Genomic DNA, 23,652 nt, shown 5'->3' with positions numbered 1-23,652 from the left:
GTGCTCATCCCGTCAAGTGTCCACCTCAGTGCCCGTCACCCATTCCCCTCCAACACCCGCCCTCCTCCCCTTCCACCACCCCTAGTTCGTTTCCCCGAGTTAGGAGTCTTTATGTTCTGTCTCCCTTCCTGATATTTCCCAACATTTCTTTTCCCTTCCTTTATATTCCCTTTCACTATTATTCATATTCCCCAAATGAATGAGAACATACACTGTTTGTCCTTCTCCGATTGACTTATTTCACTCAGCATAATACCCTCCAGTTCCATCCACGTTGAAGCAAATGGTGGGTATTTGTCGTTTCTAATTGCTGAGTAATATTCCATTGTATACATAAACCACATCTTCTTTATCCATTCATCTTTCGATGGACACCGAGGCTCCTTCCACAGTTTGGCTATTGTGGCCATTGCTGATAGAAACATCGGGGTGCAGGTGTCCCGACGTTTTATTGCATCTGAATCTTTGGGGTAAATCCCCAACAGTGCAATTGCTAGGTCGTAGGGCAGGTCTATTTTTAACTCTTTGAGGAACCTCCACACAGTTTTCCAGAGTGGCTGCACCAGTTCACATTCCCACCAACAGTGTAAGAGGGTTCCCTTTTCTCCGCATCCTCTCCAACATTTGTTGTTTCCTGCCTTGTTAATTTTCCCCATTCTCACTGGTGTGAGGTGGTATCTCATTGTGGTTTTGATTTGTATTTCCCTGATGGAAAGTGATGCAGAGCATTTTCTCATGTGCATGTTGGCCATGTCCATGTCTTCCTCTGTGAGATTTCTCTTCATGTCTTTTGCCCATTTCATGATTGGATTGTTTGTTTCTTTGGTGTTGAGTTTAATAAGTTCTTTATAGATTTTGGAAACTAGCCCTTTATCTGATATGTCATTTGCAAATATCTTCTCCCATTCTGTAGGTTGTCTTTTAGTTTTGTTGACTGTATCCTTTGCTGTGCAAAAGCTTCTTATCTTGATGAAGTCCCAATAGTTCATTTTTGCTTTTGTTTCTTTTGCCTTCGTGGATGTATCTTGCAAGAAGTTACTGTGGCCAAGTTCAAAAAGGGTGTTGCCTGTGTTCTCCTCTAGGATTTTGATGGAATCTTGTCTCACATTTAGATCTCTGATCCATTTTGAGTTTATCTTTGTGTATGGTGAAAGAGAGTGGTCCAGTTTCATTCTTCTGCATGTGGATGTCCAATTTTCCCAGCACCATTTATTGAAGAGACTGTCTTTCTTCCAATGGATAGTCTTTCCTCCTTTATCGAATATTAGATGGCCGTACATTTCAGGGTCCACTTCTGGGTTCTCTATTCTGTTCCATTGATCTATGTGTCTGTTTTTGTGCCAGTACCACACTGTCTTGATGACCACAGCTTTGTAATACAACCTGAAATCTGGCATTGTGATGCCCCCAGCTAAGGTTTTCTTTTTTAAAATTCCCCTGGCTATTCGGGGTCTTTTCTGATTCCACACAAATCTTAAAATGATTTGTTCTAACTCTCTGAAGAAAGTCCATGGTATTTTGATAGGGATTGCATTAAACGTATAAATTGCCCTGGGTAACATTGACATTTTTACAATATTAATTCTGCCAATCCATGAGCATGGAATATTTTTCCATCTCTTTGTGTCTTCCTCAATTTCTTTCAGAAGTGTTCTATAGTTTTTAGGGTATAGATCTTTTACCTCTTTGGTTAGGTTTATTCCTAGGTATCTTATGCTTTTGGGTGCAATTGTAAATGGGATTGACTCCTTAATTTCTCTTTCTTCAGTCTCATTGTTAGTGTATAGAAATGCCATTGATTTCTGGGCATTGATTTTGTATCCTGCCACGCTACCAAATTGCTGTATGAGTTCTAGCAATCTGGGGGTGGAGGCTTTTGGGTTTTCTATGTAGAGTATCATGTCATCGGCGAAGAGGGAGAGTTTGACTTCTTCTTTGCCAATTTGAATGCCTTTAATGTCTTTTTGTTGTCTGATTGCTGAGGCGAGGACTTCCAGAACTATGTTGAACAGCAGTGGTGAGAGTGGACATCCCTGTCTTGTTCCTGATCTTAGGGGAAAGGCTCCCAGTGCTTCCCCATTGAGAATGATATTTGCTGTGGGCTTTTCGTAGATGGCTTTTAAGATGTCGAGGAAAGTTCCCTCTATCCCAACACTCTGAAGGGTTTTGATCAGGAATGGATGCTGTATTTTGTCAAATGCTTTCTCTGCATCTAATGAGAGTATCATATGGTTCTTGGTTTTTCTCTTGCTGATATGATGAATCACATTGATGGTTTTACGAGTGTTGAACCAGCCTTGTGTCCCAGGGATAAATCCTACTTGGTCATGGTGAATAATTTTCTTAATGTGTTGTTGGATCCTATTGGCTAGTATCTTGTTGAGAATTTTTGCATCCATGTTCATCAGGGATATTGGTCTGTAATTCTCCTTTTTGGTGGGGTCTTTGTCTGGTTTCAGAATTAAGGTGATGCTGGCCTCATAGAACGAATTTGGAAGTACTCCATCTCTTTCTATCTTTCCAAACAGCTTTAGTAGAATAGGTATGATTTCTTCTTTAAACGTTTGATAGAATTCCCCTGGGAAGCCATCTGGCCCTGGACTCTTGTGTCTTGGGAGGTTTTTGATGACTGCTTCAATTTCCTCCCTGGTTATTGGCCTGTTCAGGTTTTCTATTTCTTCCTGCTCCAGTTTTGGTAGTTTGTGGCTTTCCAGGAATGCGTCCATTTCTTCTAGATTTCCTAATTTATTGGCGTACCGCTGTTCATAATATGTTTTTAAAATCGTTTGTATTTCCTTGGTGTTGGTAGTGATGTCCCCTTTCTCATTCATGATTTTATTAATTTGAGTCTTCTCTCTCTTCTTTTTAATAAGGTTGGCTAATGGTTTATCTATCTTATTAATTCTTTCAAAGAACCAACTCCTGGTTCTGTTGATCTGTTCCACAGTTCTTTTGGTCTCGATATCATTGAGTTCTGCTCGAATTTTAATTAACTCTCTTCTTCTGCTGGGGGTGGGGTCTATTTGTTGCTTTTTCTCTAGTTCCTTTATGTGTAAGGTGAGCTTTTGAATTTGAGATCTTTCCAGTTTTTGAATGTATGCTTGTATTGCGATGTATTTCCCCCTCAGGACTGCTTTTGCTGCATCCCAAAGATTTTGAACGGTTGTATCTTCATTTTCATTAGTTTCCATGAATCTTTTTAATTCTTCCTTAATTTCCTGGTTGACCTTTTCATCTTTTAGCAGGATGGTCCTTAACCTCCACGTGTTTGTGGTCCTTCCATATTTCTTGTTGTGATTAAGTTCTAATTTCAAGGCATTATGGTCTGAGAATATACAGGGGACTATCCCGATCTTTTGGTATCGGTTCAGACCCGATTTGTGACCCAGTATGTGGTCTATTCTGGAGAAAGTTCCATGTGCACTTGAGAAGAATGTGTATTCAGTTGAGTTTGGATGTAAAGTTCTGTAGATATCTGTGAAATCCATCTGGTCCAGTGTATCATTTAAAGCTCTCGTTTCTTTGGAGATGTTGTGCTTAGAAGACCTATCCAGGGTAGAAAGAGCTAGATTGAAGTCACCAAGTATAAGTGTATTATTATCAAGGTATTTCTTGAGTTTGGTTATTAATTGGTTTAAATATTTGGCAGCTCCCACATTCGGGGCATATATATTGAGGAGTGTTAAGTCCTCTTGTTGGATAGATCCTTTGAGTATGAGATAGTGTCCCTCTTCATCTCTCACTATAGTCTTCGGGGTAAATTTTAATTTATCTGATATAAGGATGGCAACCCCTGCTTTCTTTTGAGGACCATTTGAATGGTAAATGGTTCTCCAACCTTTTATTTTCAGGTTGTAGGTGTCCTTCTGTCTAAAATGAGTCTCTTGTAGACAGCAAATAGATGGGTCCTGCTTTTTTATCCAGTCTGAAACCCTGCGCCTTTTGATGGGGTCATTAAGCCCGTTCACATTCAGAGTTACTATTGATAGATATGAGTTTAGTGTCATCATATCTATTCAGTCCTTGTTTTTGTGGATTGTTCCACTGAACTTCTTCTTAAAGGGGAATTTTAAGAGTCCCCCTTAAAATTTCTTGCAGAGCTGGTTTGGAGGTTACATATTCTTTCAGTTCCTGCCTGTCTTGGAAGCTCTTTATCTCTCCTTCCATTTTGAATGAAAGCCTTGCTGGGTAAAGTATTCTTGGTTGCATGTTCTTTTCATTTAGGACCCTGAATATATCCTGCCAGCCCTTTCTGGCCTGCCAGGTCTCTGTGGAGAGGTCTGCTGTTACCCTAAGATTCCTCCCCATAAAAGTCAGGGACTTTTTTTCTCTTGCTGCTTTAAGGATCTTCTCCTTATCTTTGGAATTTGCAAGCTTCACTATTAAATGTCGAGGTGTTGAACGGTTTTTGTTGATTTTAGGGGGGGATCTCTCTATTTCCTGGATCTGAATGCCTGTTTCCCTTCCCAGATTCGGAAAGTTTTCAGCTAGGATTTGTTCAAATACATATTCTGGCCCTCTGTCCCTTTCCGCGCCCTCAGGAACCCCAATTAAACGTAGGTTTTTCTTCCTCAGGCTATCATTTATTTCCCTTAATCTATCCTCATGGTCTTTTAATTGCCTGTCTCTTTTTTCCTCAGTTTCCCTCTTTGCCATCAACTTGTCTTCTATGTCACTCACTCGTTCTTCCACCTCGTCAAGCCTCGTCGTTAGGACTTCTAGCTTGGATTGCATCTCATTTAATTGATTTTTAATTTCTGCCTGATTGGATCTAAATTCTGCAGTCATGAAGTCTCTTGAGTCCTTTATGGTTTTTTCTAGAGCCACCAGTAGCTGTAAAATAGTGCTTCTGAATTGGCTTTCTGACATTGAATTGTAATCCATATTTTGTAACTCTGTGGGAGAGTGGGCTGTTTCTGATTCTTTTTTTTGAGGGGTTTTCCTTCTAGTCATTTTGCTCAGTGCAGAGTGGCCAAAAACAAGTTGTATTGGGAAAAGGAGAAAAAGAGAGAGAAGGAAAGAAAAGAGAAAAAGAAAAAAGAGAAAGAAGAAAAAAATAGGGGAAAAAGAGAAGAAAAAGAAAGAAAAAGAAAGAAAGGAGAAAAAAGAAAAAAGGGGGGGTGGGGGAAGCAATCAGAAATCAAGAAGAAAGAGAGAAAAAAAAAAGCACAAAACAAAACAAAAAAAAAACAAAAACAAAAACAAAAAAAACAAAAAACAAAAAAAACCACGGGGGAGTATCTTCCGATTCTGTGTAGTTTAAGTCCCTTGATTTCCCTTGGAACTGGTCCGTCTCGCTGGTCTTCTGGGGGAGGGGCCTGCTGTGCTGATTCTCAGGTGTTAGCACTTGGGGGAGCTGCTCTGCCCCTGCCTGGTGCAGGGCTCGGTGGGGGTTGTTCACCCCGTGAGGCCCCGGGAGGAAGCCACAGTGGCGGGGGCAGCTCTGGGACCCTGGAGTCAGCCCCCGCAGTAGCTCCGGGGCTCTCCTTCTGCAGGGCCTGGGGGCTCCGGGGCGGGGCCGCTGATCTGCTCAGTTCCAGGCAGGAGCGTCCTTGCTGTCCTGGGCCCTCCCGGCCTCTGCCTGTCCCGGGGGAGGCCGGATCCTGGGCTGTGTCCCGGCGCCCTGTGCTCCGGGGCCTGCGCTGTTGGATTCGCGCTCCCGGCGGTGCAGCCCCCTCCGCGGAGCCGCCGCCCGAGCCTCTCCGAGCTGTTCCCGGAGCCGCGCAGCCCCCTCCGCGCGGAGCTTCTTCCTCTGCGCGAGCCGCCGCCGCTGAGCTGTTCCCGGAGCCGCGCAGCCCCCTCCGCGGAGCCGCCGCCCGAGCCCCTCCGAGCTGTTCCCGGAGCCGCGCCGCCCCCTCCGCGGAGCTTCTTCCTCCGCCCGAGCCGCCGCCGCTGAGCTGTTCCCGGAGCCGCGCAGCCCCCTCCGCGGAGCCGCCGCCCGAGCCCCTCCGAGCTGCTCCGGGTCCCGCCGAGCGCTGCAGCCCTTAGGGAGCTCGGCGCACTCTCCGGGGCGCAGTTCCTCTGTTACTGTCCCAGGGAGCCCGAGGGCGTCCCCGCCTTTCTGGGGATCCTGCTCCAATTCCCGGGGAGCCCCTTTCCGCGGGGAAGGTCGGTGCAGCTCCTGCTCCTCCGGGACGGGGCTCTCCTGTCCTGGGGACACTCGCCCCGGCCTCAGCCCGGCTCCTCGCGGGGCCCCTCCCCCTTGGAGGCCTTTTGTGTCTTTATTTCTTTTTCCCCGTCTTCCTACCTTGATAGAAGCGCGAACTCTTCTCACTGTAGCGTTCCAGCTGGTCTCTCTTTAAATCTCAGGCCGAATTCGTAGGTTTTCAGGATGATTGGATGGTTTTCTAGGTAATTTGCTGAGGACAGGTGACCTGGAGACCCTACTCCTCCGCCATCTTGCCCCTCCCAACATTCCCAATTTTGAACATTTCATCAACCACAACCACTTTCTCTACTCTTTGTTTCTATGAGTTTGACTTTTTTTTTTTTTTTTTTAAGATTTCATATATAAGTGAGGAGCAGATCTGATGTACCTCTGATGAGAGAACATGTTACCACTCACAGTCTTGCCAAGAGGATTGGATCTAAGTATCTGGGTCCAGCTGCAAATTTAAAGGATGTACAGAGGGCACAGCAGTGTGTTGAACTGAACCCTGAGTAAGCAGATAGCAACAGACTGTGGGAGATGCTACAGGTCCAATGATTTGGATGCTTCATAAATATAAGAAAAATTAAGGGAAGGAAAAGGAGACAGAACTTAAAATACACAACAAAAAGTGTTTAAATGAGCAAGATTAAACCATAGTATCTACGGATGCACACTTGGATGATGAAACCAAAATAAAGCACAAGGAATGATTACCTGAGTGGGATAGGGGTCACTTTTGGAGGAAGAAGAGGGATGAACATAAGAGGGGCCTCTGAGATGGCTAGGAAAATTTTCGTTCTTGACTTGAGTGATACTTACAAGGGGTTCACAGTAAAATAATTCACTAAACCATACATTTGTTTTATGTAATCATCTGTATCTATGTTTTATTTTTACCATAAGAAGATTTTTAGAAATAGAGAAAATAAGGTTAAAAAAAGGATTAAAGATGCCTGTGTTTTATTTATTTTTTATTTACTTAAGATTTTATTTATTTATTCATGGGAAACATAGAGAGAGGCAGAGACATAGGCAGAGGGAGAAGCAAGCTTCCCGTGGGGAGCCTGTTGTGGGACTCGATCCCAGGACCCTGGAATCATGCCCTGAGCCAAAGGCAGATGCTCAACCACTGAGCCACCCAGGTGCCCCTTTTAAATGTTTTTAAATTTAGTTTTAAGTAACCTCTACACCCAACACAGGGCTCAAACTCACAACCCCAAGATCAAGGGTCATAGGCTCTACCAACTGAGCCAGCCAGGTGGCTGAAGATGCCTGTGTGTGTGTGTGTGTGTGTGTGTGTGTGTGTTTTTAAATAAAAGAGAATGCTAGTGTATTAAAAATGTTTATCAAGGCATGATGTCTCACTTCCTTTTCATAAGATTAAAAATGCCTCTGGGGCGCACCTGGTGGCTCAGTGGTTGAGCGTCTGCCTTTGGCTCAGGTTGTGATCCCAGGACCCTGGGATCAAGTCCCACATCAGACTCCCTGTGGGGAGCCCTGAGCTGAAGGCAGCACTAAACCACTGAGCCACCTGGGCTGCCCTGATGATCATTTTCATATTAATACTTAACACACATTTTTCTATATTTCAGCACACTGTAATTTATTTAAATGCATGCTGTGAAACACTTTTCTGAAGTAACTATACCTGCCATGATACCCACAGGTCTTCCCTTTACTCTTGGCTTTCTCTGGAACTATAGGCATCAATAGGGGATTAGTTAAATAAAGCATGGTACAGGGGTGCCTGTCTGGCTCAGTCAAAAGCACATATAAGGGACGCCTAGGTGGCTCAGTGGTTGAGTGTTTGCCTTTGGCTCAGGGCGTGATCCCAGGGTCCTGGGATTAAGTCCCACATCAGGCTCCCCATGGGGAATCTGCTTCTCCCTCTGCCTATGTCTCTGCCTCTTTCTGTGTCTCTCTCATGAATAAATAAATAAAATCTTAAAAAGAAACGCATACAACTCTTGATTTCAGGGTTGTGAGTTTGAGCCCCATGTTGAGTGTCGTGATTACTTAAAAAAAAAAAAAAAAAAGTGTGGTGCAACCAAACTATGGATTCCTAGGCAATCATCTGAAAGGATGAGCTGGACCTATAGTCCTAATATTGTAGATAAATTTCCAAAATGAGAGAAATAAACACATTTCAAACCAGTAAATGGTGATTTCAGTTTACTGATACCACGACACTGGGATTTGAAAAATTATGTGGAAACATTCATTTACCTTACCTTTAGTTTTCTCAGGGAACAGGATTTGGTGAGTGGGAAAATTTTATGGAGGAACTGGGGACATGACTTTTTTTTTCTGAACTTTTTTGCAGTTTCTGAAAATTGTTTTAAAATTGAGCATGTAGTGAAAAGTCCAGTTTGATGAATTTCCACAAACTGAATACTCTAATACACTCAACCCCTTGATAATGAATCAGAGCAGCCCCAGACCACAGAAACTGCCTCCTGCGCTCTCCCTCCCACCCTCACCTAGGGCAACCACTATCCTTATTTTTAACTGTGTTGTTAATTTTTTATGAGCAACATTACTTCTGCAATATGAAACATCAAAAGAAAATAGCCTCCAAGGATTTCATGTATTTATCCAACAACAAAACATTACCTATTCTAGAAACACAGAAATAAATGTGGGTCCTAACTCCAAGAAGTTCACAGACTAATGACTAATCAAATATTGGAACCCTAGTAAAAGCAGGAATCCACTCCTGCCAGTGCAAGGCAACACTCAAGGAAGCGAAGGAAGGTTTCACAGAAAAGTAGAGCTTAAAGGAGGAGTAGGAGCTGTGTGTTGGCGGTTGCAAAGTGTGGAAGGCTGGGAAGAAACTTTGTAAGTGAGCACAAATGAAAACTAGCTCTTTAAAACACCAGTTTATGGGGCGGTCTGGTTACTGGTTAATCCTCTTGGGTTTGGCTTCTGAAGCCGTCAATCAGAATGACATCACTGTTGATCAGGTTACTCAGGAGGTGTACATTTGCTAGCCAGGGAAAGAGGAAAAGGAAGTCTTGGGAAACGGCTCCTGGTTGCCCAGGATAGGAAAACCATGCAGCGTATAGAGGCTGGAAAGCCATTAATTAAATTCAACCACTGTAAGAAATACATCTACAGCTTCAGTGTGCCCCAGTGCTGCCCTCTTTGCCAGCAGGTCATGGGCTCGAGGAAGCTGGAGGAAGCACCTGTTAGCATCTGCAATCCGTTTACCAACGGGCATCAAGAAAAATGTTCATTCCTCCTTAGACCAACTCAAGGGACGTTTCTTAGGTACAGTGTTTTTCTGAGTGTTATATTAAGTGATTCTGTAAACTTTTCCTTCTGTGTTGTAGTCACTAAAACTTTTTCTTTAAAGATTTATTTATTTTAGGGAGGTAGAGAGAGAGAGAGAGAGCGCGAGCGCAGGTTGGGGGGTGGACGGCTGCGGGGAGGGGCAGAGGGAGAAGGAAAGAGAGAATTTCCAGCAGACTCCCTGCCGAGCCGCAGAGCCCACTGCGGGGCAGACCGGCAGACACGGCCCCATGAGATCCCATGACTCTGAGTGGAAACCAAGAATTGGATGCTTAGCCCATCAAGCTACGCAGACACCCCGAAAACTTTTTCTAATGTGTGCTACACAGTGTGAGGTTTGGTGGATAATCTTGCCAGTGTTTGGGCATTAAATCCTAACATGTAGGTCTCTTTATTTCATAAAGATAGATGGTGTACGTACTTTCCTAGAGTGAGAAGTGCAAGACTATATGAATAAGGGAAGGTCAAACCTGCTTATACAATCTTAAGAGAGGAAAACTGATAGCTTGGAGATTTTTTTTACCTATAAATTTTGTGCTAAGAGGCTAACTGGGAAAATGACCCAAAATACTCTAATCAAAATAATTTCTTTACTGCGAGTTAGTCTGTAACTTCTGTGACAAAGAGGTACAATGTACAAAGCCTGAAGAAAGGCTATGTATAGACTATTCTGCATGGGGATGAATTAAATTGCAGACCAGAGGGGGTCTACCTCAGTTGTGGATACCACCTGACTTTAAGAAAGATTTCAGTAATCAAAAGAAAGGACTGTGCCTCCTGTGGAGTTTACAAATGGAATTAGAAGTGGCCCAGTGTGAGCCAGGTGTGAGAGCATGGGACACTACGGAATGATGGCATGTGCTTTAGGAAGTATGGTCATAAGCATCATTGTGACCTAGTGCTGAGACCTCCTGGCCTCTTTGAAATCTACCCTCTCAATTCCCATGTACCCTCAAGAGCACTGGTTTGGGATAAGACAATTGGAGTTGTCTATTCACTTCTCTGCTTACTAACTTCCTTAATTGATTTTCTTCCTGTCTTTACATGGGTGAAATGAACCAAAGTGTGCAGGGTACCTCATGCCTGACCCTCCCTGGATGACGCAGGGTGCAGAGAGAACAGTGCCACAAAGCCCCCAATTCCTCTCCCAGTTCAGCTCCAGCCCATCCAGAGTCTCTGTTCCTTATCTACAAAATGAGGGTCCTGCTGACCTTGCAGTGTGGTGAGGTTCAGTGGTAAGGGAGAAAAACCTGCCCCAGGCACCAGTTATGATGTTGAGCCAACATTGTTCTTTCCATCCTATTCTTATACTCAGTTCAGAACGTAACTGGCAGAAACTTTATTTCTCTCATATGAATGATGAAGCCCAATATGTTTTATAAGAGCCCTTCATTCATACTGACTTGGAGTATTACCTGCTGGATCCCAAAAGCTTTTGAATGAAGTGATTAAAATTCAGAATTTATTTCCCATAACTTTGGTTCATTCAACAATCCTTACTTAGCAGCTCTGTGTGAGAAATGCTAGGGATGTCACTGTGATGGAGCCACAGCCCTGCTCTCTAGAACATGATAGGCTTTCGGTTGTCCCCTAATAAGCATTTATTTATTCTATGATGTGGTAGCAATACTGATGGGCCTGGCCTTGCTTGGTGATGTTGAAACGGGTTGTATGCCCTGGCATCCTCCCATCCCCTTAGGCCGGGATCTGCAGAACCCTAAGTAGTCCCCTGCCCACCAGACCTTCTGAGGCCAAATTCCAAACTGTTCCTTTCCCTTTCATCCAAATTCCAAAACCTCAGGACGGACTCCCACAACTCACCTTGAGACAGTTTCACCTACTTTGTAAGAGAGAACCTGCAATAACCCAAAGGAATCACTGAGGTTCTAATCAAACTGGGTTAAGATCTCTTAGGGCTGCCACATAGGGTTGTGTAGGTTGTGTGGACTGCATAAAGCTGCCTGACCAAGGTGGTTTTGGGTCTTGAAACTCAGTCTGCACTACACTTGCCAAGCCAAACACTCTGGGCAGAACTGCATCTGCAGGAAGAAGGGGCACTTTTTCTTAACTTATACAAAGGTGTTGTATGGGAGAGGAATGGCCCTGATGCTATGACATGTTTCTGTAGCATTCTATATTTTGCTCCCTAGGAGCACTTAGCTATTAAAAACTTGTTAAACTAAGTCTTCTGCAGAAATGAACAAACTCCAAGAGGGTATAGACTCGTCAGTCTTATTTCCTGTTGTGCCACTAGCCCTTCACTTCAAAGGCCCACAGTTTATACCCCAGTAAACATCTGTGCAGGACTGGGAAACCAATGAAGGACAGGGGGAGGGAAGGAACACCTGGGATTCAGGCAGGAGACAAAGTGCGGCGATGTGCTCAGCAGTGATCTTTGGGTAGATCACACAGTAAGTGCAGTGTTGCACAGTCAGACCTGTAGTTTTGCTCAGTTTCATTCTCAGCCTCTGAACCCATGGGGTCTCAAAACACTCAGAGTGGCTGCAACAAGATGGCCAGGGGGATCACTCTGAAGGTGGGACCGCTGTTTGTGTTCTTGGTCATTTTAAAGCTTGGAACTGCTTGCTTTCATGAGGAACCTGCAGTATGATGAAGGAGCTTCATCCTTTAATGATTACCTCTGATTTATTCGACATCTGTATGTGGCAGGCACTCAACAGGCATTTTATTCGTCCAGCCAGCTTGCTGGTGGGGGTGGTGTTTATGATGTTCCCATTTTACAGATGAGGAAACTGAGATTAGAGAGAAAAAATGACTCGCTAGGAAGTGATGGCCTGGAATTGTATATGAAGGTTAAATCATATGGAGTCACAGGTTTATTTATTTTATTTTTTATTTTTATTTTTATTTTTTTATTTTTATTTATTTATGATAGTCACAGAGAGAGAGAGAGAGGCAGAGACAAAGGCAGAGGGAGAAGCAGGCTCCATGCACCGGGAGCCTGATATGGGATTCGATCCCGGGTCTCCAGGATGGTGCCCTGGGCCAAAGGCAGGCGCCAAACCGCTGCGCCACCCAGGGATCCCTATTTTTTATTTTTAAAAGATTTTATTTATTTATTCATGAGAGACGCAGAAAGAGAGGCAGAGGGAGAAGCAGGCTCCATGCGGGGAACCCTAGGACATAAGACTCGATCCCAGGTCTCCAGGATCACGCCCTGGGCTGAAGGTGGCGCTAAACCTCTAGCCGCCCGGGCTGCCCAAGGAGTCACAGATTTAATGAACAGTCTCAGGTAAAGAGTAATTTCAGGAAACAAGGGCTGTCTAGGAAAAGTGGGTGTGGCTGCGGGCTACAAAGACCAAAAGACACAACTTTAGTTTTGATGGTAGAGGTCCACTGAGATGCACTCAGGATCCTTTCCCCAGTCAGCCTGATGAACAGGCTGTAACCTCACCTATAAGAAGGAAAGAATGAGGAGCTCCTTCAACAACTGACCTTCAGGTGTACCCCTCTGCTGGGGAGCCGAGAGTTAAGCTGACTCTATGCTCCAGCAAGGCTGGCCTCCCAGCACACACGACCTTTTGAAATGGCAGGGGACGGAGAAGGGGGGCAAGAAAATCCAGGTAGGGGATCAGGGGAGTATTTTCTACCTCAAATGTACTCTTGGCTCAACCAGTTTTTGGTTTGGACTCTTCACGTTTCTTTCAGGGAGTATGATGGAAGGTCTGATCTTCACGTTGGAATAACCAACACAAATGGTGAGTGCACTGTCACTGCCTTTCTCTCTCTCTCTCTCTTTTTTTTTTAAGTGAAAAAGTCCCCACAATACCTAGTTAGGGGAGAGCGGTGTTTCCAGAGAAAAAGTGATGATGACAACATTTATGTAGGGAATTCCTCTTTTCCCTGGGTTCTCCTACCACACTAAAGGGTGGGCAATGCTACTCTGCAAAAGAGAAATACCTGGGGATCCCTGGGTGGCGCAGCGGTTTGGCGCCTGCCTTTGGCCCAGGGCGCGATCCTGGAGACCCGGGATCAAATCCCACATCGGGCTCCTGGTGCATGGAGCCTGCTTCTCCCTCTGCCTATGTCTCTGCCTCTCTCTCTCTCTCTCTCTGATGACTATCATAAATAAATTAAAAAAAAAAAAAGAGAAATACTTGACAGCAACTTAGCACTGATAATACTAAGTATTTCAAAGCTCTTTAATGTTTTCTCAGCCAAGAGTATCGCAAGTCTGTTTTCTTTTCTTTTTTTTTTTTTTTAAGTTTTATTTATTTATTCATGAGAGATATATAGAGAGAGGCAGAGACACAGGCAGAGGGAGAAGCAGGATTCCCTGCAGGGAGCCCAATGAGCGACTCAATCCCAGGACCCCGGGATCATGCCCTGAGTCTAAAGGTAGACTCTCAACTAGTGAGCTACCCAGGCGCCCTGTTTTGTTGGGTTTTTAAGAAATGAACAAACAGAAGTCTGGAGAGGTTGTAGTATCCATGATTTCTTGTGTTGGAACCAGAATCTGGACCCAGCCCACTGCCACTGGGGTCTCTAGGGACTAGGCAGGGGTCTCAGGGATATATCAGAGGATAGAGCACCTGAGCATGTGGTGGGGCCCACTGTTGTACACTAAAAAAAAAGTGTACATTTAAACAAAGCAGTTCCTTTAGCCACAGTTAGCTCTGAGGGCACAGTCTAGAAGCCCCAAAACCAGAACATTTGTTCTACAGGCAGAGGGCCTGGCACCCCAGTCACAGGGAGGTGTGGGCCTGGGGGTTAGAGCAAGGCTGGGCAGGGGGAGGCTGTGATCACAGGCCTCCCAGGTGAAGTCTGAATTCGGCTTTTCTGTATCCACTCAAGGCAGGAGAAACTGACCAGTGAACAGAAACCCAGGACTGGGTTTTTGGACTCAGATTTACCCACATGAGTTGTCAAATTTATAACCCTTTATCTCAGTGGAAATTACTGCTGATTTAAGGAAACAAGATAGACCCACTTGTACCCAGAAAACTTTTGGAGAGGATGATCCTTGGCTCTGTTATTGTCTCCATTTCCCGGGGGCAACTTCATGGTGCTAAAGAGCAGGGGGAGCAAGAACTGGGCTTCCCTGAAAGAAATGATTTACTGAGGGCAGGGGAGGCAGGGGCTCCAATACCCCTGACCCTCCCAGACTCTAGGCAAGACTCCATCTAAATCTGTCAGGTGAGTGGCTGCCTCCCCTGCTTGATCCTGGAAGGGAGTCCAGGGCCTCTCGTGATCTCTTAATGTTTGACAGTAATCAGAACGTACAATCTGGAGAACTTTATGTAAAGTTACTACAGGGGCTACTCTCATTTTCTGACCTCCTCTTATCACAGAGGTGCATTTTCCATTAAACTTCAGCATGACTCTAGTTTTCGTTGCAGGAATTGTGTATAATTACACCATGCACGGTGTCCAGCGAGATGAAGCAGGATGGGAGCAGAGTGTGAGCATCCCATTACTGCAGCCTGGCATGTTTGGACTGATGGATCAGTGGGACAAGTACCTGGAAGACTTCTCCAGCACCGAGGCCTGGCTGCCCCAGAGGTATGGGGCTGCAGGGACCACCTGTTCCTTGGCCTTCGTTCACCACACGGGTGTGACCCCAGCTCAGAGCACTCTTAAGCCGTGTTTAGTTCATGTTGAGCCTGTACCAAGATGGTAGTACCTGTAACAAGTTGAAACAGGGGCTGAATTACTTTGGGTTTTCTGCAGAGGTGAGCCAGAAAATATTTACACAACAGAGTCACAGTATTTTAAGAACTGAACTGAAAGGACAGCTTACTACTCTAGCTATTTGATTAGATATTTTTACATACTTAACATTTAATATGTACAGCAAAGGCCATATTACATTCCCTTAAAATTCTTAAAAGATGTTTAAAATGTAAAAATACCTAACATTTTTTTTTATTTAGCAATTTTGAAATTTCTCAATTTCTTGCTTCCTCAACACTTTTGATATATAGTATACTTGTGGACCTAATCATTTTGAGGCTTCCTTACAATAGGTTTAGACACTGGGATACCCTAAAACTTAGAAATGGAATTCCATTTCTAGAATGTCAGTTCCCCCTGTTGGCAGTTTCTGTACAACTCGTCACAGCTCTGAATGTCTAGGCGAGTCCACTCCTATCCTACTTAAGTCGCAGATAGAAATAGCCCAAGCTGCCAAGTATCCCTCAGAACCACACCCCTGGGAGCTCTGTCGTCAAGGGGGCCGGCATAGCCAGTGTGCTAAGAGCCCGATTTCAACTCTGCAAGTCCCTTGGCAGCTTGATGGCCTGTGCTCGAGCAGCTTTTAAGCATAAGCCTTCCCTTCTCAACATCCTTGTTTTGTAAGGTATCAAGAAGACCATCACAACTGCTACAGTTACACCCTCACATTCATTAACTGCATTCTGACCACAGAAGGCAAGCAGCAACTGGACAAAGGTGAGTTCACGGAGAAGTATGTAGTTCCAAGGACCAGGAAGGCCTCCAAGTACATCACACTCTACCGGGCGATAGAGAAGCGTGGCTTCTACGTGACTGACCACCCTGATGAAGAGACCAACTCTCCTGAGGGGAGTGGTTTGTGTTGAGTGAAGGACGGCATCTTTAGTGGCTACAAGGGATTTCTACGTGTTTTCAGTTGTGCTTAAACACAGTGTTAACAGCTTTCTTTTAAGCGTATTTCTAGTTACTGCAGCATAAGTATTTATGGAATTAATAAAAATTGCCCTGGGTTTTAAAACTTATATGCATTACAACTAAATTATCCTCATAATGGTTTAGTTTTTAAAAACTGAGGTTCCTTGTTACAGCATAAAGAGGCAGCATCTTTTATTCACATAACAATGAAAATTATTCCTATAATTAAAGCCGAACAAATTCACCTTTCCATGTGAATCCAGAAAGTGGGGATTTGTAGAAAGGTGAGAGAAACACTGTTTATTTAGATTTTATTTATTTATTTGAGAGAGAAAGGAGAGAGACAGGGAGGGAGAGGGAGAAGCTGACTCCCTGCTGAGCACAGAGCCAGATGTGGGGCTGGAGCCCAGGACCCTGAGATCAGGACCTGAGCCCAAGGCAGACATTCAACCTACTGAGCCACCTAGGTGCCCTACCATGTGCTTTTTAAATAAAAACAATCAGGGGAGGGGATCCCTGGGTGGTGCAGCGGTTTGGCGCCTGCCTTTGGCCCAGGGCGTGATCCTGGAGACCTGGGATCGAATCCCACGTCGGGCTTCCGGTGCATGGAGCCTGCTTCTCCCTCTGCCTGTGTCTCTGCCTCTCTCTCTCTCTCTCTCTCTCTCTCTCTGTGACTATCATAAATAAATAAAAATTAAAAAAAAAAAAACAATCAGGGGAATTCACAAATTGTGTCTCAAGGGTGCCTGAGTGGCTCATTCGGTTAAGTGTCTGCCTTGGGCTCGGGTCATGCTCTCAGGGTCCTGGGCTCTAGCCCCACATCAGGCTCCCTGGTCAGTGAGGAGCTGGCTTCTCCCTCTGCCTCTGCCTCTTCCCCTGCCCCCATCTTGTATGCTCTCTTTCAAATAAATATCTAAAAAAATAAAAAAATAAAAGGCACATTGTAACCTTTTGACAGTAATAGTGAAAGAAGGAAAAAAGAAAAGAAGGGAGGGAGGGAGGGAGGAAGGGAAAGAAAAAGAAAGAAGAAAGAAAGAAAGAAAGAAGAAAGAAAGAAAGAAAGAAAGTTTCAGAATCTAAGTTAGGAAATGGGCTCCACTTCCTTATTAGCCTTTCTGAGCCTATATGCAAAGTGGATGGCAATTCCTTAAGTTAATCTGCTTCCATCTCATTTTACCTGACCTGACTTGAGGAGCCTGGGGTGTTGAGTTGACCAAGGCTAAGTACATCCCCTGCCTACTGTATTTGTTTATTTTTTAAACTATTTATTTAATCTCTACAGCCAGCACGGGGCTCAAACTCATAACTCTGAGATCAAGAGGTGCATGCTCTTCTGACTGAGCCAGCCTGCGCCCCTGCCCTGGCTACTTTATTATTTTTTAATTTTTTTTATGAAACAAAGTATTCTTATTGGTGTTCAATTTACCAACATACAGAATAACACCCAGTGCTCATCCCGTCAAGTGCCCCCCTCAGTGCCCGTCACCCATTCACCCCACCCCCCGCCCTCCTCCCCTTCCACCACCCCTAGTTCGTTTCCCAGAGTTAGGAGTCTTCACGTTCTGTCTCCCTTTCTGATATTTCCCAACATTTCTTCTCCCTTCCCTTATATTCCCTTTCACTATTGTTTATATTCCCCAAATGAATGAGAACATATAATGTTTGTCTTTCTCTGACTGACTTACTTCACTCAGCATAATACCCTCCAGTTCCATCCACGTTGAAGCAAATGGTGGGTATTTGTCGTTTCTAATGGCTGAGTAATATTCCATTGTATACATAAACCACATCTTCTTTATCCATTCATCTTTCGATGGACACCGAGGCTCCTTCCACAATTTGGCTATTGTGGACATTGCTGCTAGAAACATCGGGGTGCAGGTGTCCCGGCGTTTCATTGCATCTGTATCTTTGGGGTAAATCCCCAGCAGTGCAATTGCTGGGTCGTAGGGCAGGTCTATTTTTAACTCTTTGAGGAACCTCCACACAGTTTTCCAGAGTGGCTGCACCAGTTCACATTCCCACCAACAGTGTAAGAGGGTTCCCTTTTCTCCGCATCATTTTCCCCATTCTCACTGGTGTGAGGTGGTATCTCATTGTGGTTTTGATTTGTATTTCCCTGATGGCAAGTGATGCAGAGCATTTTCTCATGTGCATGTTGGCCATGTCTATGTCTTCCTCTGTGAGATTTCTCTTCATGTCTTTTGCCCATTTCATGATTGGATTGTTTGTTTCTTTGGTGTTGAGTTTAATAAGTTCTTTATAGATCTTGGACACTAGCCCTTTATCTGATACGTCGTTTGCAAATATCTTCTCCCATTCTGTAGGTTGTCTTTTAGTTTTGTGACTGTATCATTTGCTGTGCAAAAGCTTCTTATCCTGATGAAGTCCCAATAGTTCATTTTTGCTTTTGTTTCTTTTGCCTTCGTGGATGTATCTTGCAAGAAGTTACTGTGGCTGAGTTCAAAAAGGGTGTTGCCTGTGTTCTCCTCTAGGATTTTGATGGACTCTTGTCTCACATTTAGATCTTTCATCCATTTTGAGTTTATCTTTGTGTATGGTGAAAGAGTGTGGTCTAGTTTCATTCTTCTGCATGTGGATGTCCAATTTTCCCAGCACCATTTACTGAAGAGACTGTCCTTTTTCCAGTGGATAGTCTTTCCTTCTTTGTTGAATATTAGTTGACCATAAAGTTCAGGGTCCACTTCTGGGTTCTCTGTTCTGTTCCATTGATCTGTGTGTCTGTTTTTGTGCCAGTGCCACACTGTCCTGATGACCACAGCTTTGTAGTACAACCTGAAATCTGGCATTGTGATGCCCCCAGCTATGGTTTTCTTTTTTAAAATTCCCCTGGCTATTCAGGGTCTTTTCTGATTCCACACAAATCTTAAAATGATTTGTTCTAACTCTCTGAAGAAAGTCCATGGTATTTTGATAGGGATTGCATTAAACGTGTAAATTGCCCTGGGTAACATTGACATTTTCACAATATTAATTCTGCCAATCCATGAGCATGGAATATTTTTCCATCTCTTTGTGTCTTCCTCAGTTTCTTTTAGAAGTGTTCTATAGTTTTTAGGGTATAGATCCTTTACCTCTTTGGTTAGGTTTATTCCTAGGTATCTTATGCTTTTGGGTGCAATTGTAAATGGGATCGACTCCTTAATTTCTCTTTCTTCAGTCTCATTGTTAGTGTATAGAAATGCCATTGATTGCTGGGCATTTTGTATCCTGCCACACTACCAAATTGCTGTATGAGTTCTAGCAATCTTGGGGTGGAGGCTTTGGGTTTTCTATGTAGAGTATCACGTCATCGGCAAAGAGGGAGAGTTTGACTTCTTCTTTGCCAATTTGAATGCCTTTAATGTCTTTTTGTTGTCTGATTGCTGAGGCGAGGACTTCCAGAACTATGTTGAATAGCAGTGGTGAGAGTGGACATCCCTGTCTTGTTCCTGATCTTAGGGGAAAGGCTCCCAGTGCTTCCCCATTGAGAATGATATTTGCTGTGGGCTTTTCGTAGATGGCTTTTAAGATGTTGAGGAATGTTCCCTCTATCCCTACACTCTGAAGAGTTTTGATCAGGAATGGATGCTGTATTTTGTCAAATGCTTTCTCTGCATCTAATGAGAGGATCATATGGTTCTTGGTTTTTCTCTTGCTGATATGATGAATCACATTGATGGTTTTACGAGTGTTGAACCAGCCTTGTGTCCTGGGGATAAATCCTACTTGGTCATGGCGAATAATTTTCTCAGTGTACTGGTGGATCCTATTGGCTAGTATCTTGTTGAGAATTTTTGCATCCATGTTCATCAGGGATATTGGTCTGTAATTCTCCTTTTTGGTGGGGTCTTTGGTTTTGGAATTAAGGTGATGCTGGCCTCATAGAACGAATTTGGAAGTACTCCATCTCTTTCTATCTTTCCAAACAGCTTTAGTAGAATAGGTATGGTTTCTTCTTTAAACGTTTGATAGAATTCCCCTGGGAAGCCATCTGGCCCTGGACTTTTGTGTCTTGGGAGCTTTTTGATGACTGCTTCAATTTCCTCCCTGGTTATTGGCCTGTTCAGGTTTTCTATTTCTTCCTGTTCCAGTTTTGGTAGTTTGTGGCTTTCCAGGAATGCGTCAATTTCTTCTAGATTGCCTAATTTATTGGCGTATAGCTGTTCATAATATGTTTTTTAAATCGTTTGTATTTCCTTGGTGTTGGTAGTGATCTCTCCTTTCTCATTCATGATTTTATTAATTTGAGTCTTCTCTCTCTTCTTTTTAATAAGGTTGGCTAATGGTTTATCTATCTTATTAATTCTTTCAAAGAACCAACTCCTGGTTCTGTTGATCTGTTCCATAGTTCTTCTGGTCTTGATTTCGTTGAGTTCTGCTCGAATCTTTATTAACTCTCTTCTTCTGCTGGGTGTAGGATCTATTTGCTGTTTTTTCTCTAGCTCCTTTATGTGTAAGGTTAGCTTTTGTATTTGAGTTCTTTCCAGTTTTTGAATGGATGCTTGTATTGCGATGTATTTCTACCCTCAGGACTGCTTTTGCTGCATCCCAAAGATTTTGAACGGTTGTATCTTCATTCTCATTAGTTTCCATGAATCTTTTTAATTCTTCCTTAATTTCCTGGTTGACCCTTTCATCTTTTAGCAGGATGGTCCTTAACCTCCACGTGTTTGAGGTCCTTCCAAACTTCTTGTTGTGATTTAGTTCTAATTTCAAGGCATTATGGTCTGAGAATATGCAGGGGATGATCCCAATCTTTTGGTATCGGTTCAGACCCGATTTGTGACCCAGTATGTGGTCTATTCTGGAGAAAGTTCCATGTGCACTTGAGAAGAATGTATATTCAGTTGAGTTTGGGTGTAAACTTCTGTAGATATCTGTGAAATCCATCTGGTCCAGTGTATCATTTAAAGCTCTCGTTTCTTTGAAGATGTTGTGCTTAGAAGACCTATCCAGGGTAGAAAGAGCTAGATTGAAGTCACCAAGTATAAGTGTATTAATACCTAAGTATTTCTTCACTTTGGTTATTAATTGATTGATATATTTGGCAGCTCCCACATTCGGGGCATATATATTGAGGATTGTTAAGTCCTCTTGTTGGATAGATCCTTTAAGTATGATATAGTGTCCCTCTTCATCTCTCACTACAGTCTTCGGGGTAAATTTTAATTTATCTGATATAAGGATGGCTACCCCTGCTTTCTTTTGAGGACCATGTGAATGGTAAATGGTTCTCCAACCTTTTATTTTCAGGCTGTAGGTGTCCTGTCTAAAATTAGTCTCTTGTAGACAGCAAATAGATGGGTCCTGCTTTTTTATCCAGTCTGAAACCCTGCACCTTTTGATGGGGTCATTAAGCCCGTTCACGTTCAGAGTTACTATTGAAAGATATGAGTTTAGTGTCATCATATCTATTCAGTCCTTGTTTTTGTGGATTGTTCCACTGAACTTCTCCTTAAAGGGGAATTTTAAGAGTCCCCCTTAAAATTTCTTGCATAGCTGGTTTGGAGGTCACATAGTCTTTCAGTTCCTGCTTGTCTTGGAAGCTCTTTATCTCTCCTTCCATTTTGAATGAGAGCCTTGCTGGATAAAGTATTCTTGGTTGCATGTTCTTCTAATTTAGGACCCTGAATATATCCTGCCAGCCCTTTCTGGCCTGCCAGGTCTCTGTGGAGAGGTCTGCTGTTACCCTAATACTCCTCCGCATAAAAGTCAGGGATTTCTTGTCTCTTGCTGCTTTAAGGATCTTCTCTTTATCTTTGGAATTTGCAAGCTTAACTATTAAATGTCGAGGTGTTGAATGGTTTTTATTGATTTTAGAGGGGGGAATCTCTCTATTTCCTGGATATGAATGCCTGTTTCCCTTTCCAGATTAGGAAAGTTTTCAGCTAGGATTTGTTCAAATACATATTCTGGCCCTCTGTCCCTTTCGGGGCCCTCAGGAACCCCAATTAAACGTAGGTTTTTCTTCCTCAAGCTGTCGTTTATTTCCCTTAATCTATCTTCATGGTATTTTTTCTCTTTTTTCCTCAGTTTCCCTCTTTGCCATCAACTTGTCTTCTATGTCACTCACTCGTTTTTCCACCTCGTTAACCCTCGTCGTTAGGACTTCTAGTTTGGATTGCATCTCATTCAATTGATTTTTAATTTCTGCCTGATTGGATCTAAATTCCGCAGTCATGAAGTCTCTTGAGTCCTTTATGCTTTTTTCTAGAGCCACCAGTAGCTGTATAATAGTGCTTCTGAATTGGCTTTCTGACATTGAATTGTAATCCAGATTTTGTAACTCTGTGGGAGAGAGGACTGTTTCTGATTCTTTCTTTTGAGGTGAGGTTTTCCTTCTAGTCATTTTGCTCAGTGCAGAGTGGCCAAAAACAAGTTGTACTGGGAAAAGGAGAAAAAGAGAGGAGTGAAAGAAGGAAAGGAAAGAGAAAAAGAAAAAAGAAAAAAGGAAGAAAAAAAGAAAAAAAGAAGAAAAAGAAAGAAAAAAAGGGGTGGGGGGAAGCAAACAAATCAAAAATCAAACAAAACAAAACAAAACAAACAAAAAAACCCTCGGGGATGTATCTTCTGATTCTGTATACTTTAAGTCCCTTGACTTCCCCTGGAACTGGTCCGTCCAGCTGGTCTTCTGGGGGAGGGGCCTGCTGTGCTGATTTTCAGGTGTTAGCACTTGGGGGAGCTGCTCTGCCCCCTGCCTGGTGCAGGGCTCAGTGGGGGGTGTTTACCCCGTGAGGACCCAGGAGGAACAACCGCAGTGGCGGGGCCAGCTCTGCAGCCCTGGAGTCAGCTCCCGCAGTAACTCCAGGGCTCTCCGTCTGCAGGGCCTGGAGGCTCCGGGGCGGGGCCGCTGATCTGCTCAGCCCCGGGCAGGAGCGTCCTCGCTGTCCTGGGCCCTCCCAGCCTTGCCTGTCCCGGGAGCGGGGGGAGGCCGGATCCTGGGCTGTGTCCCGGCGCCCTGTGCTCCGGAGCCTGAGCTGTTGGATTCGCGCTCCCGCCCGCAGCCCCCTCCGCGGAGCCGCCGCCCGCCCGAGCCCCTCCGAGCTGCTCCGGGTCCCGCCGTGCGCGTTGCAGCCCTTAGGGAGCTCCGCGCACTCTCCCGGGGCGCAGGTGCCTGTTAGTGTCCCCGGGAGCCCGAGGGCATCCCCGCCCTCCTGGGTCCTGCTCTAACTCCCTGCTGGCCCCTTTCCGCCCGGGAAGGTTGGTGCAGCTCCTGCTTCTCCGGGACGGGGCTCTCCTGTCCTGGGGACACTCGCCCCGGCCTCAGCCCGGCTCCTCGCGGGGCCCCTCCCCCTTGGAGGCCTTTGGTTTCTTTATTTCTTTTTCCCCGTCTTCCTACCTGGATAGAAGCGCGAACTCTTCTCACTGTAGCATTCCAGCTGGTCTCTCTTTAAATCTCAGGCCAAATTCGTAGATTTTCAGGATAATTTGAAGGTTATCTAGGTAATTTGGTGGGGACAGGTGATTTGGGGACCCTACTCTTCCATCATCTTGCCCCTCTGGCTACTTTAAATGCAGAATTCAGTAAGAACACAATGAAAGGTCGACTTCTTTCTTTAATATCTTCAGGGGGAGGAAGGGGACAACTGGGATGAGTA

General features: G+C 44.3%; 1 protein-coding gene across 1 annotated transcript; it reads left to right on the top strand.

Annotated features, from left to right (window-relative positions):
• The first annotated feature begins 9,172 nt into the window (after positions 1-9,172).
• On the top strand, positions 9,173-16,154 carry MKRN2OS (MKRN2 opposite strand). The gene is made up of 4 exons (XM_041760588.1): positions 9,173-9,421; positions 13,112-13,161; positions 14,803-14,965; positions 15,762-16,154. Exons 1-4 carry the CDS (start codon positions 9,204-9,206, stop codon positions 16,000-16,002), a joined length of 672 nt encoding a protein of 223 aa, XP_041616522.1. The 5' UTR covers positions 9,173-9,203; the 3' UTR covers positions 16,003-16,154.
• Positions 16,155-23,652: the final 7,498 nt, after the last annotated feature.

This window comes from Vulpes lagopus, chromosome 7 (genome assembly GCF_018345385.1).
Source record: "Vulpes lagopus strain Blue_001 chromosome 7, ASM1834538v1, whole genome shotgun sequence".
NCBI classification, from domain to species: Eukaryota; Metazoa; Chordata; class Mammalia; order Carnivora; family Canidae; genus Vulpes; species Vulpes lagopus.
Note: the sequence above shows the minus strand (reverse complement) of the source record. Positions and strands in the feature narration are given on the sequence as shown.

What these genes read in the sequence shown, in the direction of transcription:
- MKRN2OS (XM_041760588.1), top strand. Translation starts at nt 9,204, where the DNA reads ATGCAGCGTATAGAGGCTGGAAAGCCATTAATTAAATTCAACCACTGT. An exon ending in TGGAATAACCAACACAAATG is followed by an intron (nt 13,162 to 14,802) that starts GTGAGTGCACTG and finishes TTTTCGTTGCAG; the next exon opens with GAATTGTGTATAATTACACC. An exon ending in GAGGCCTGGCTGCCCCAGAG is followed by an intron (nt 14,966 to 15,761) that starts GTATGGGGCTGC and finishes TTGTTTTGTAAG; the next exon opens with GTATCAAGAAGACCATCACA.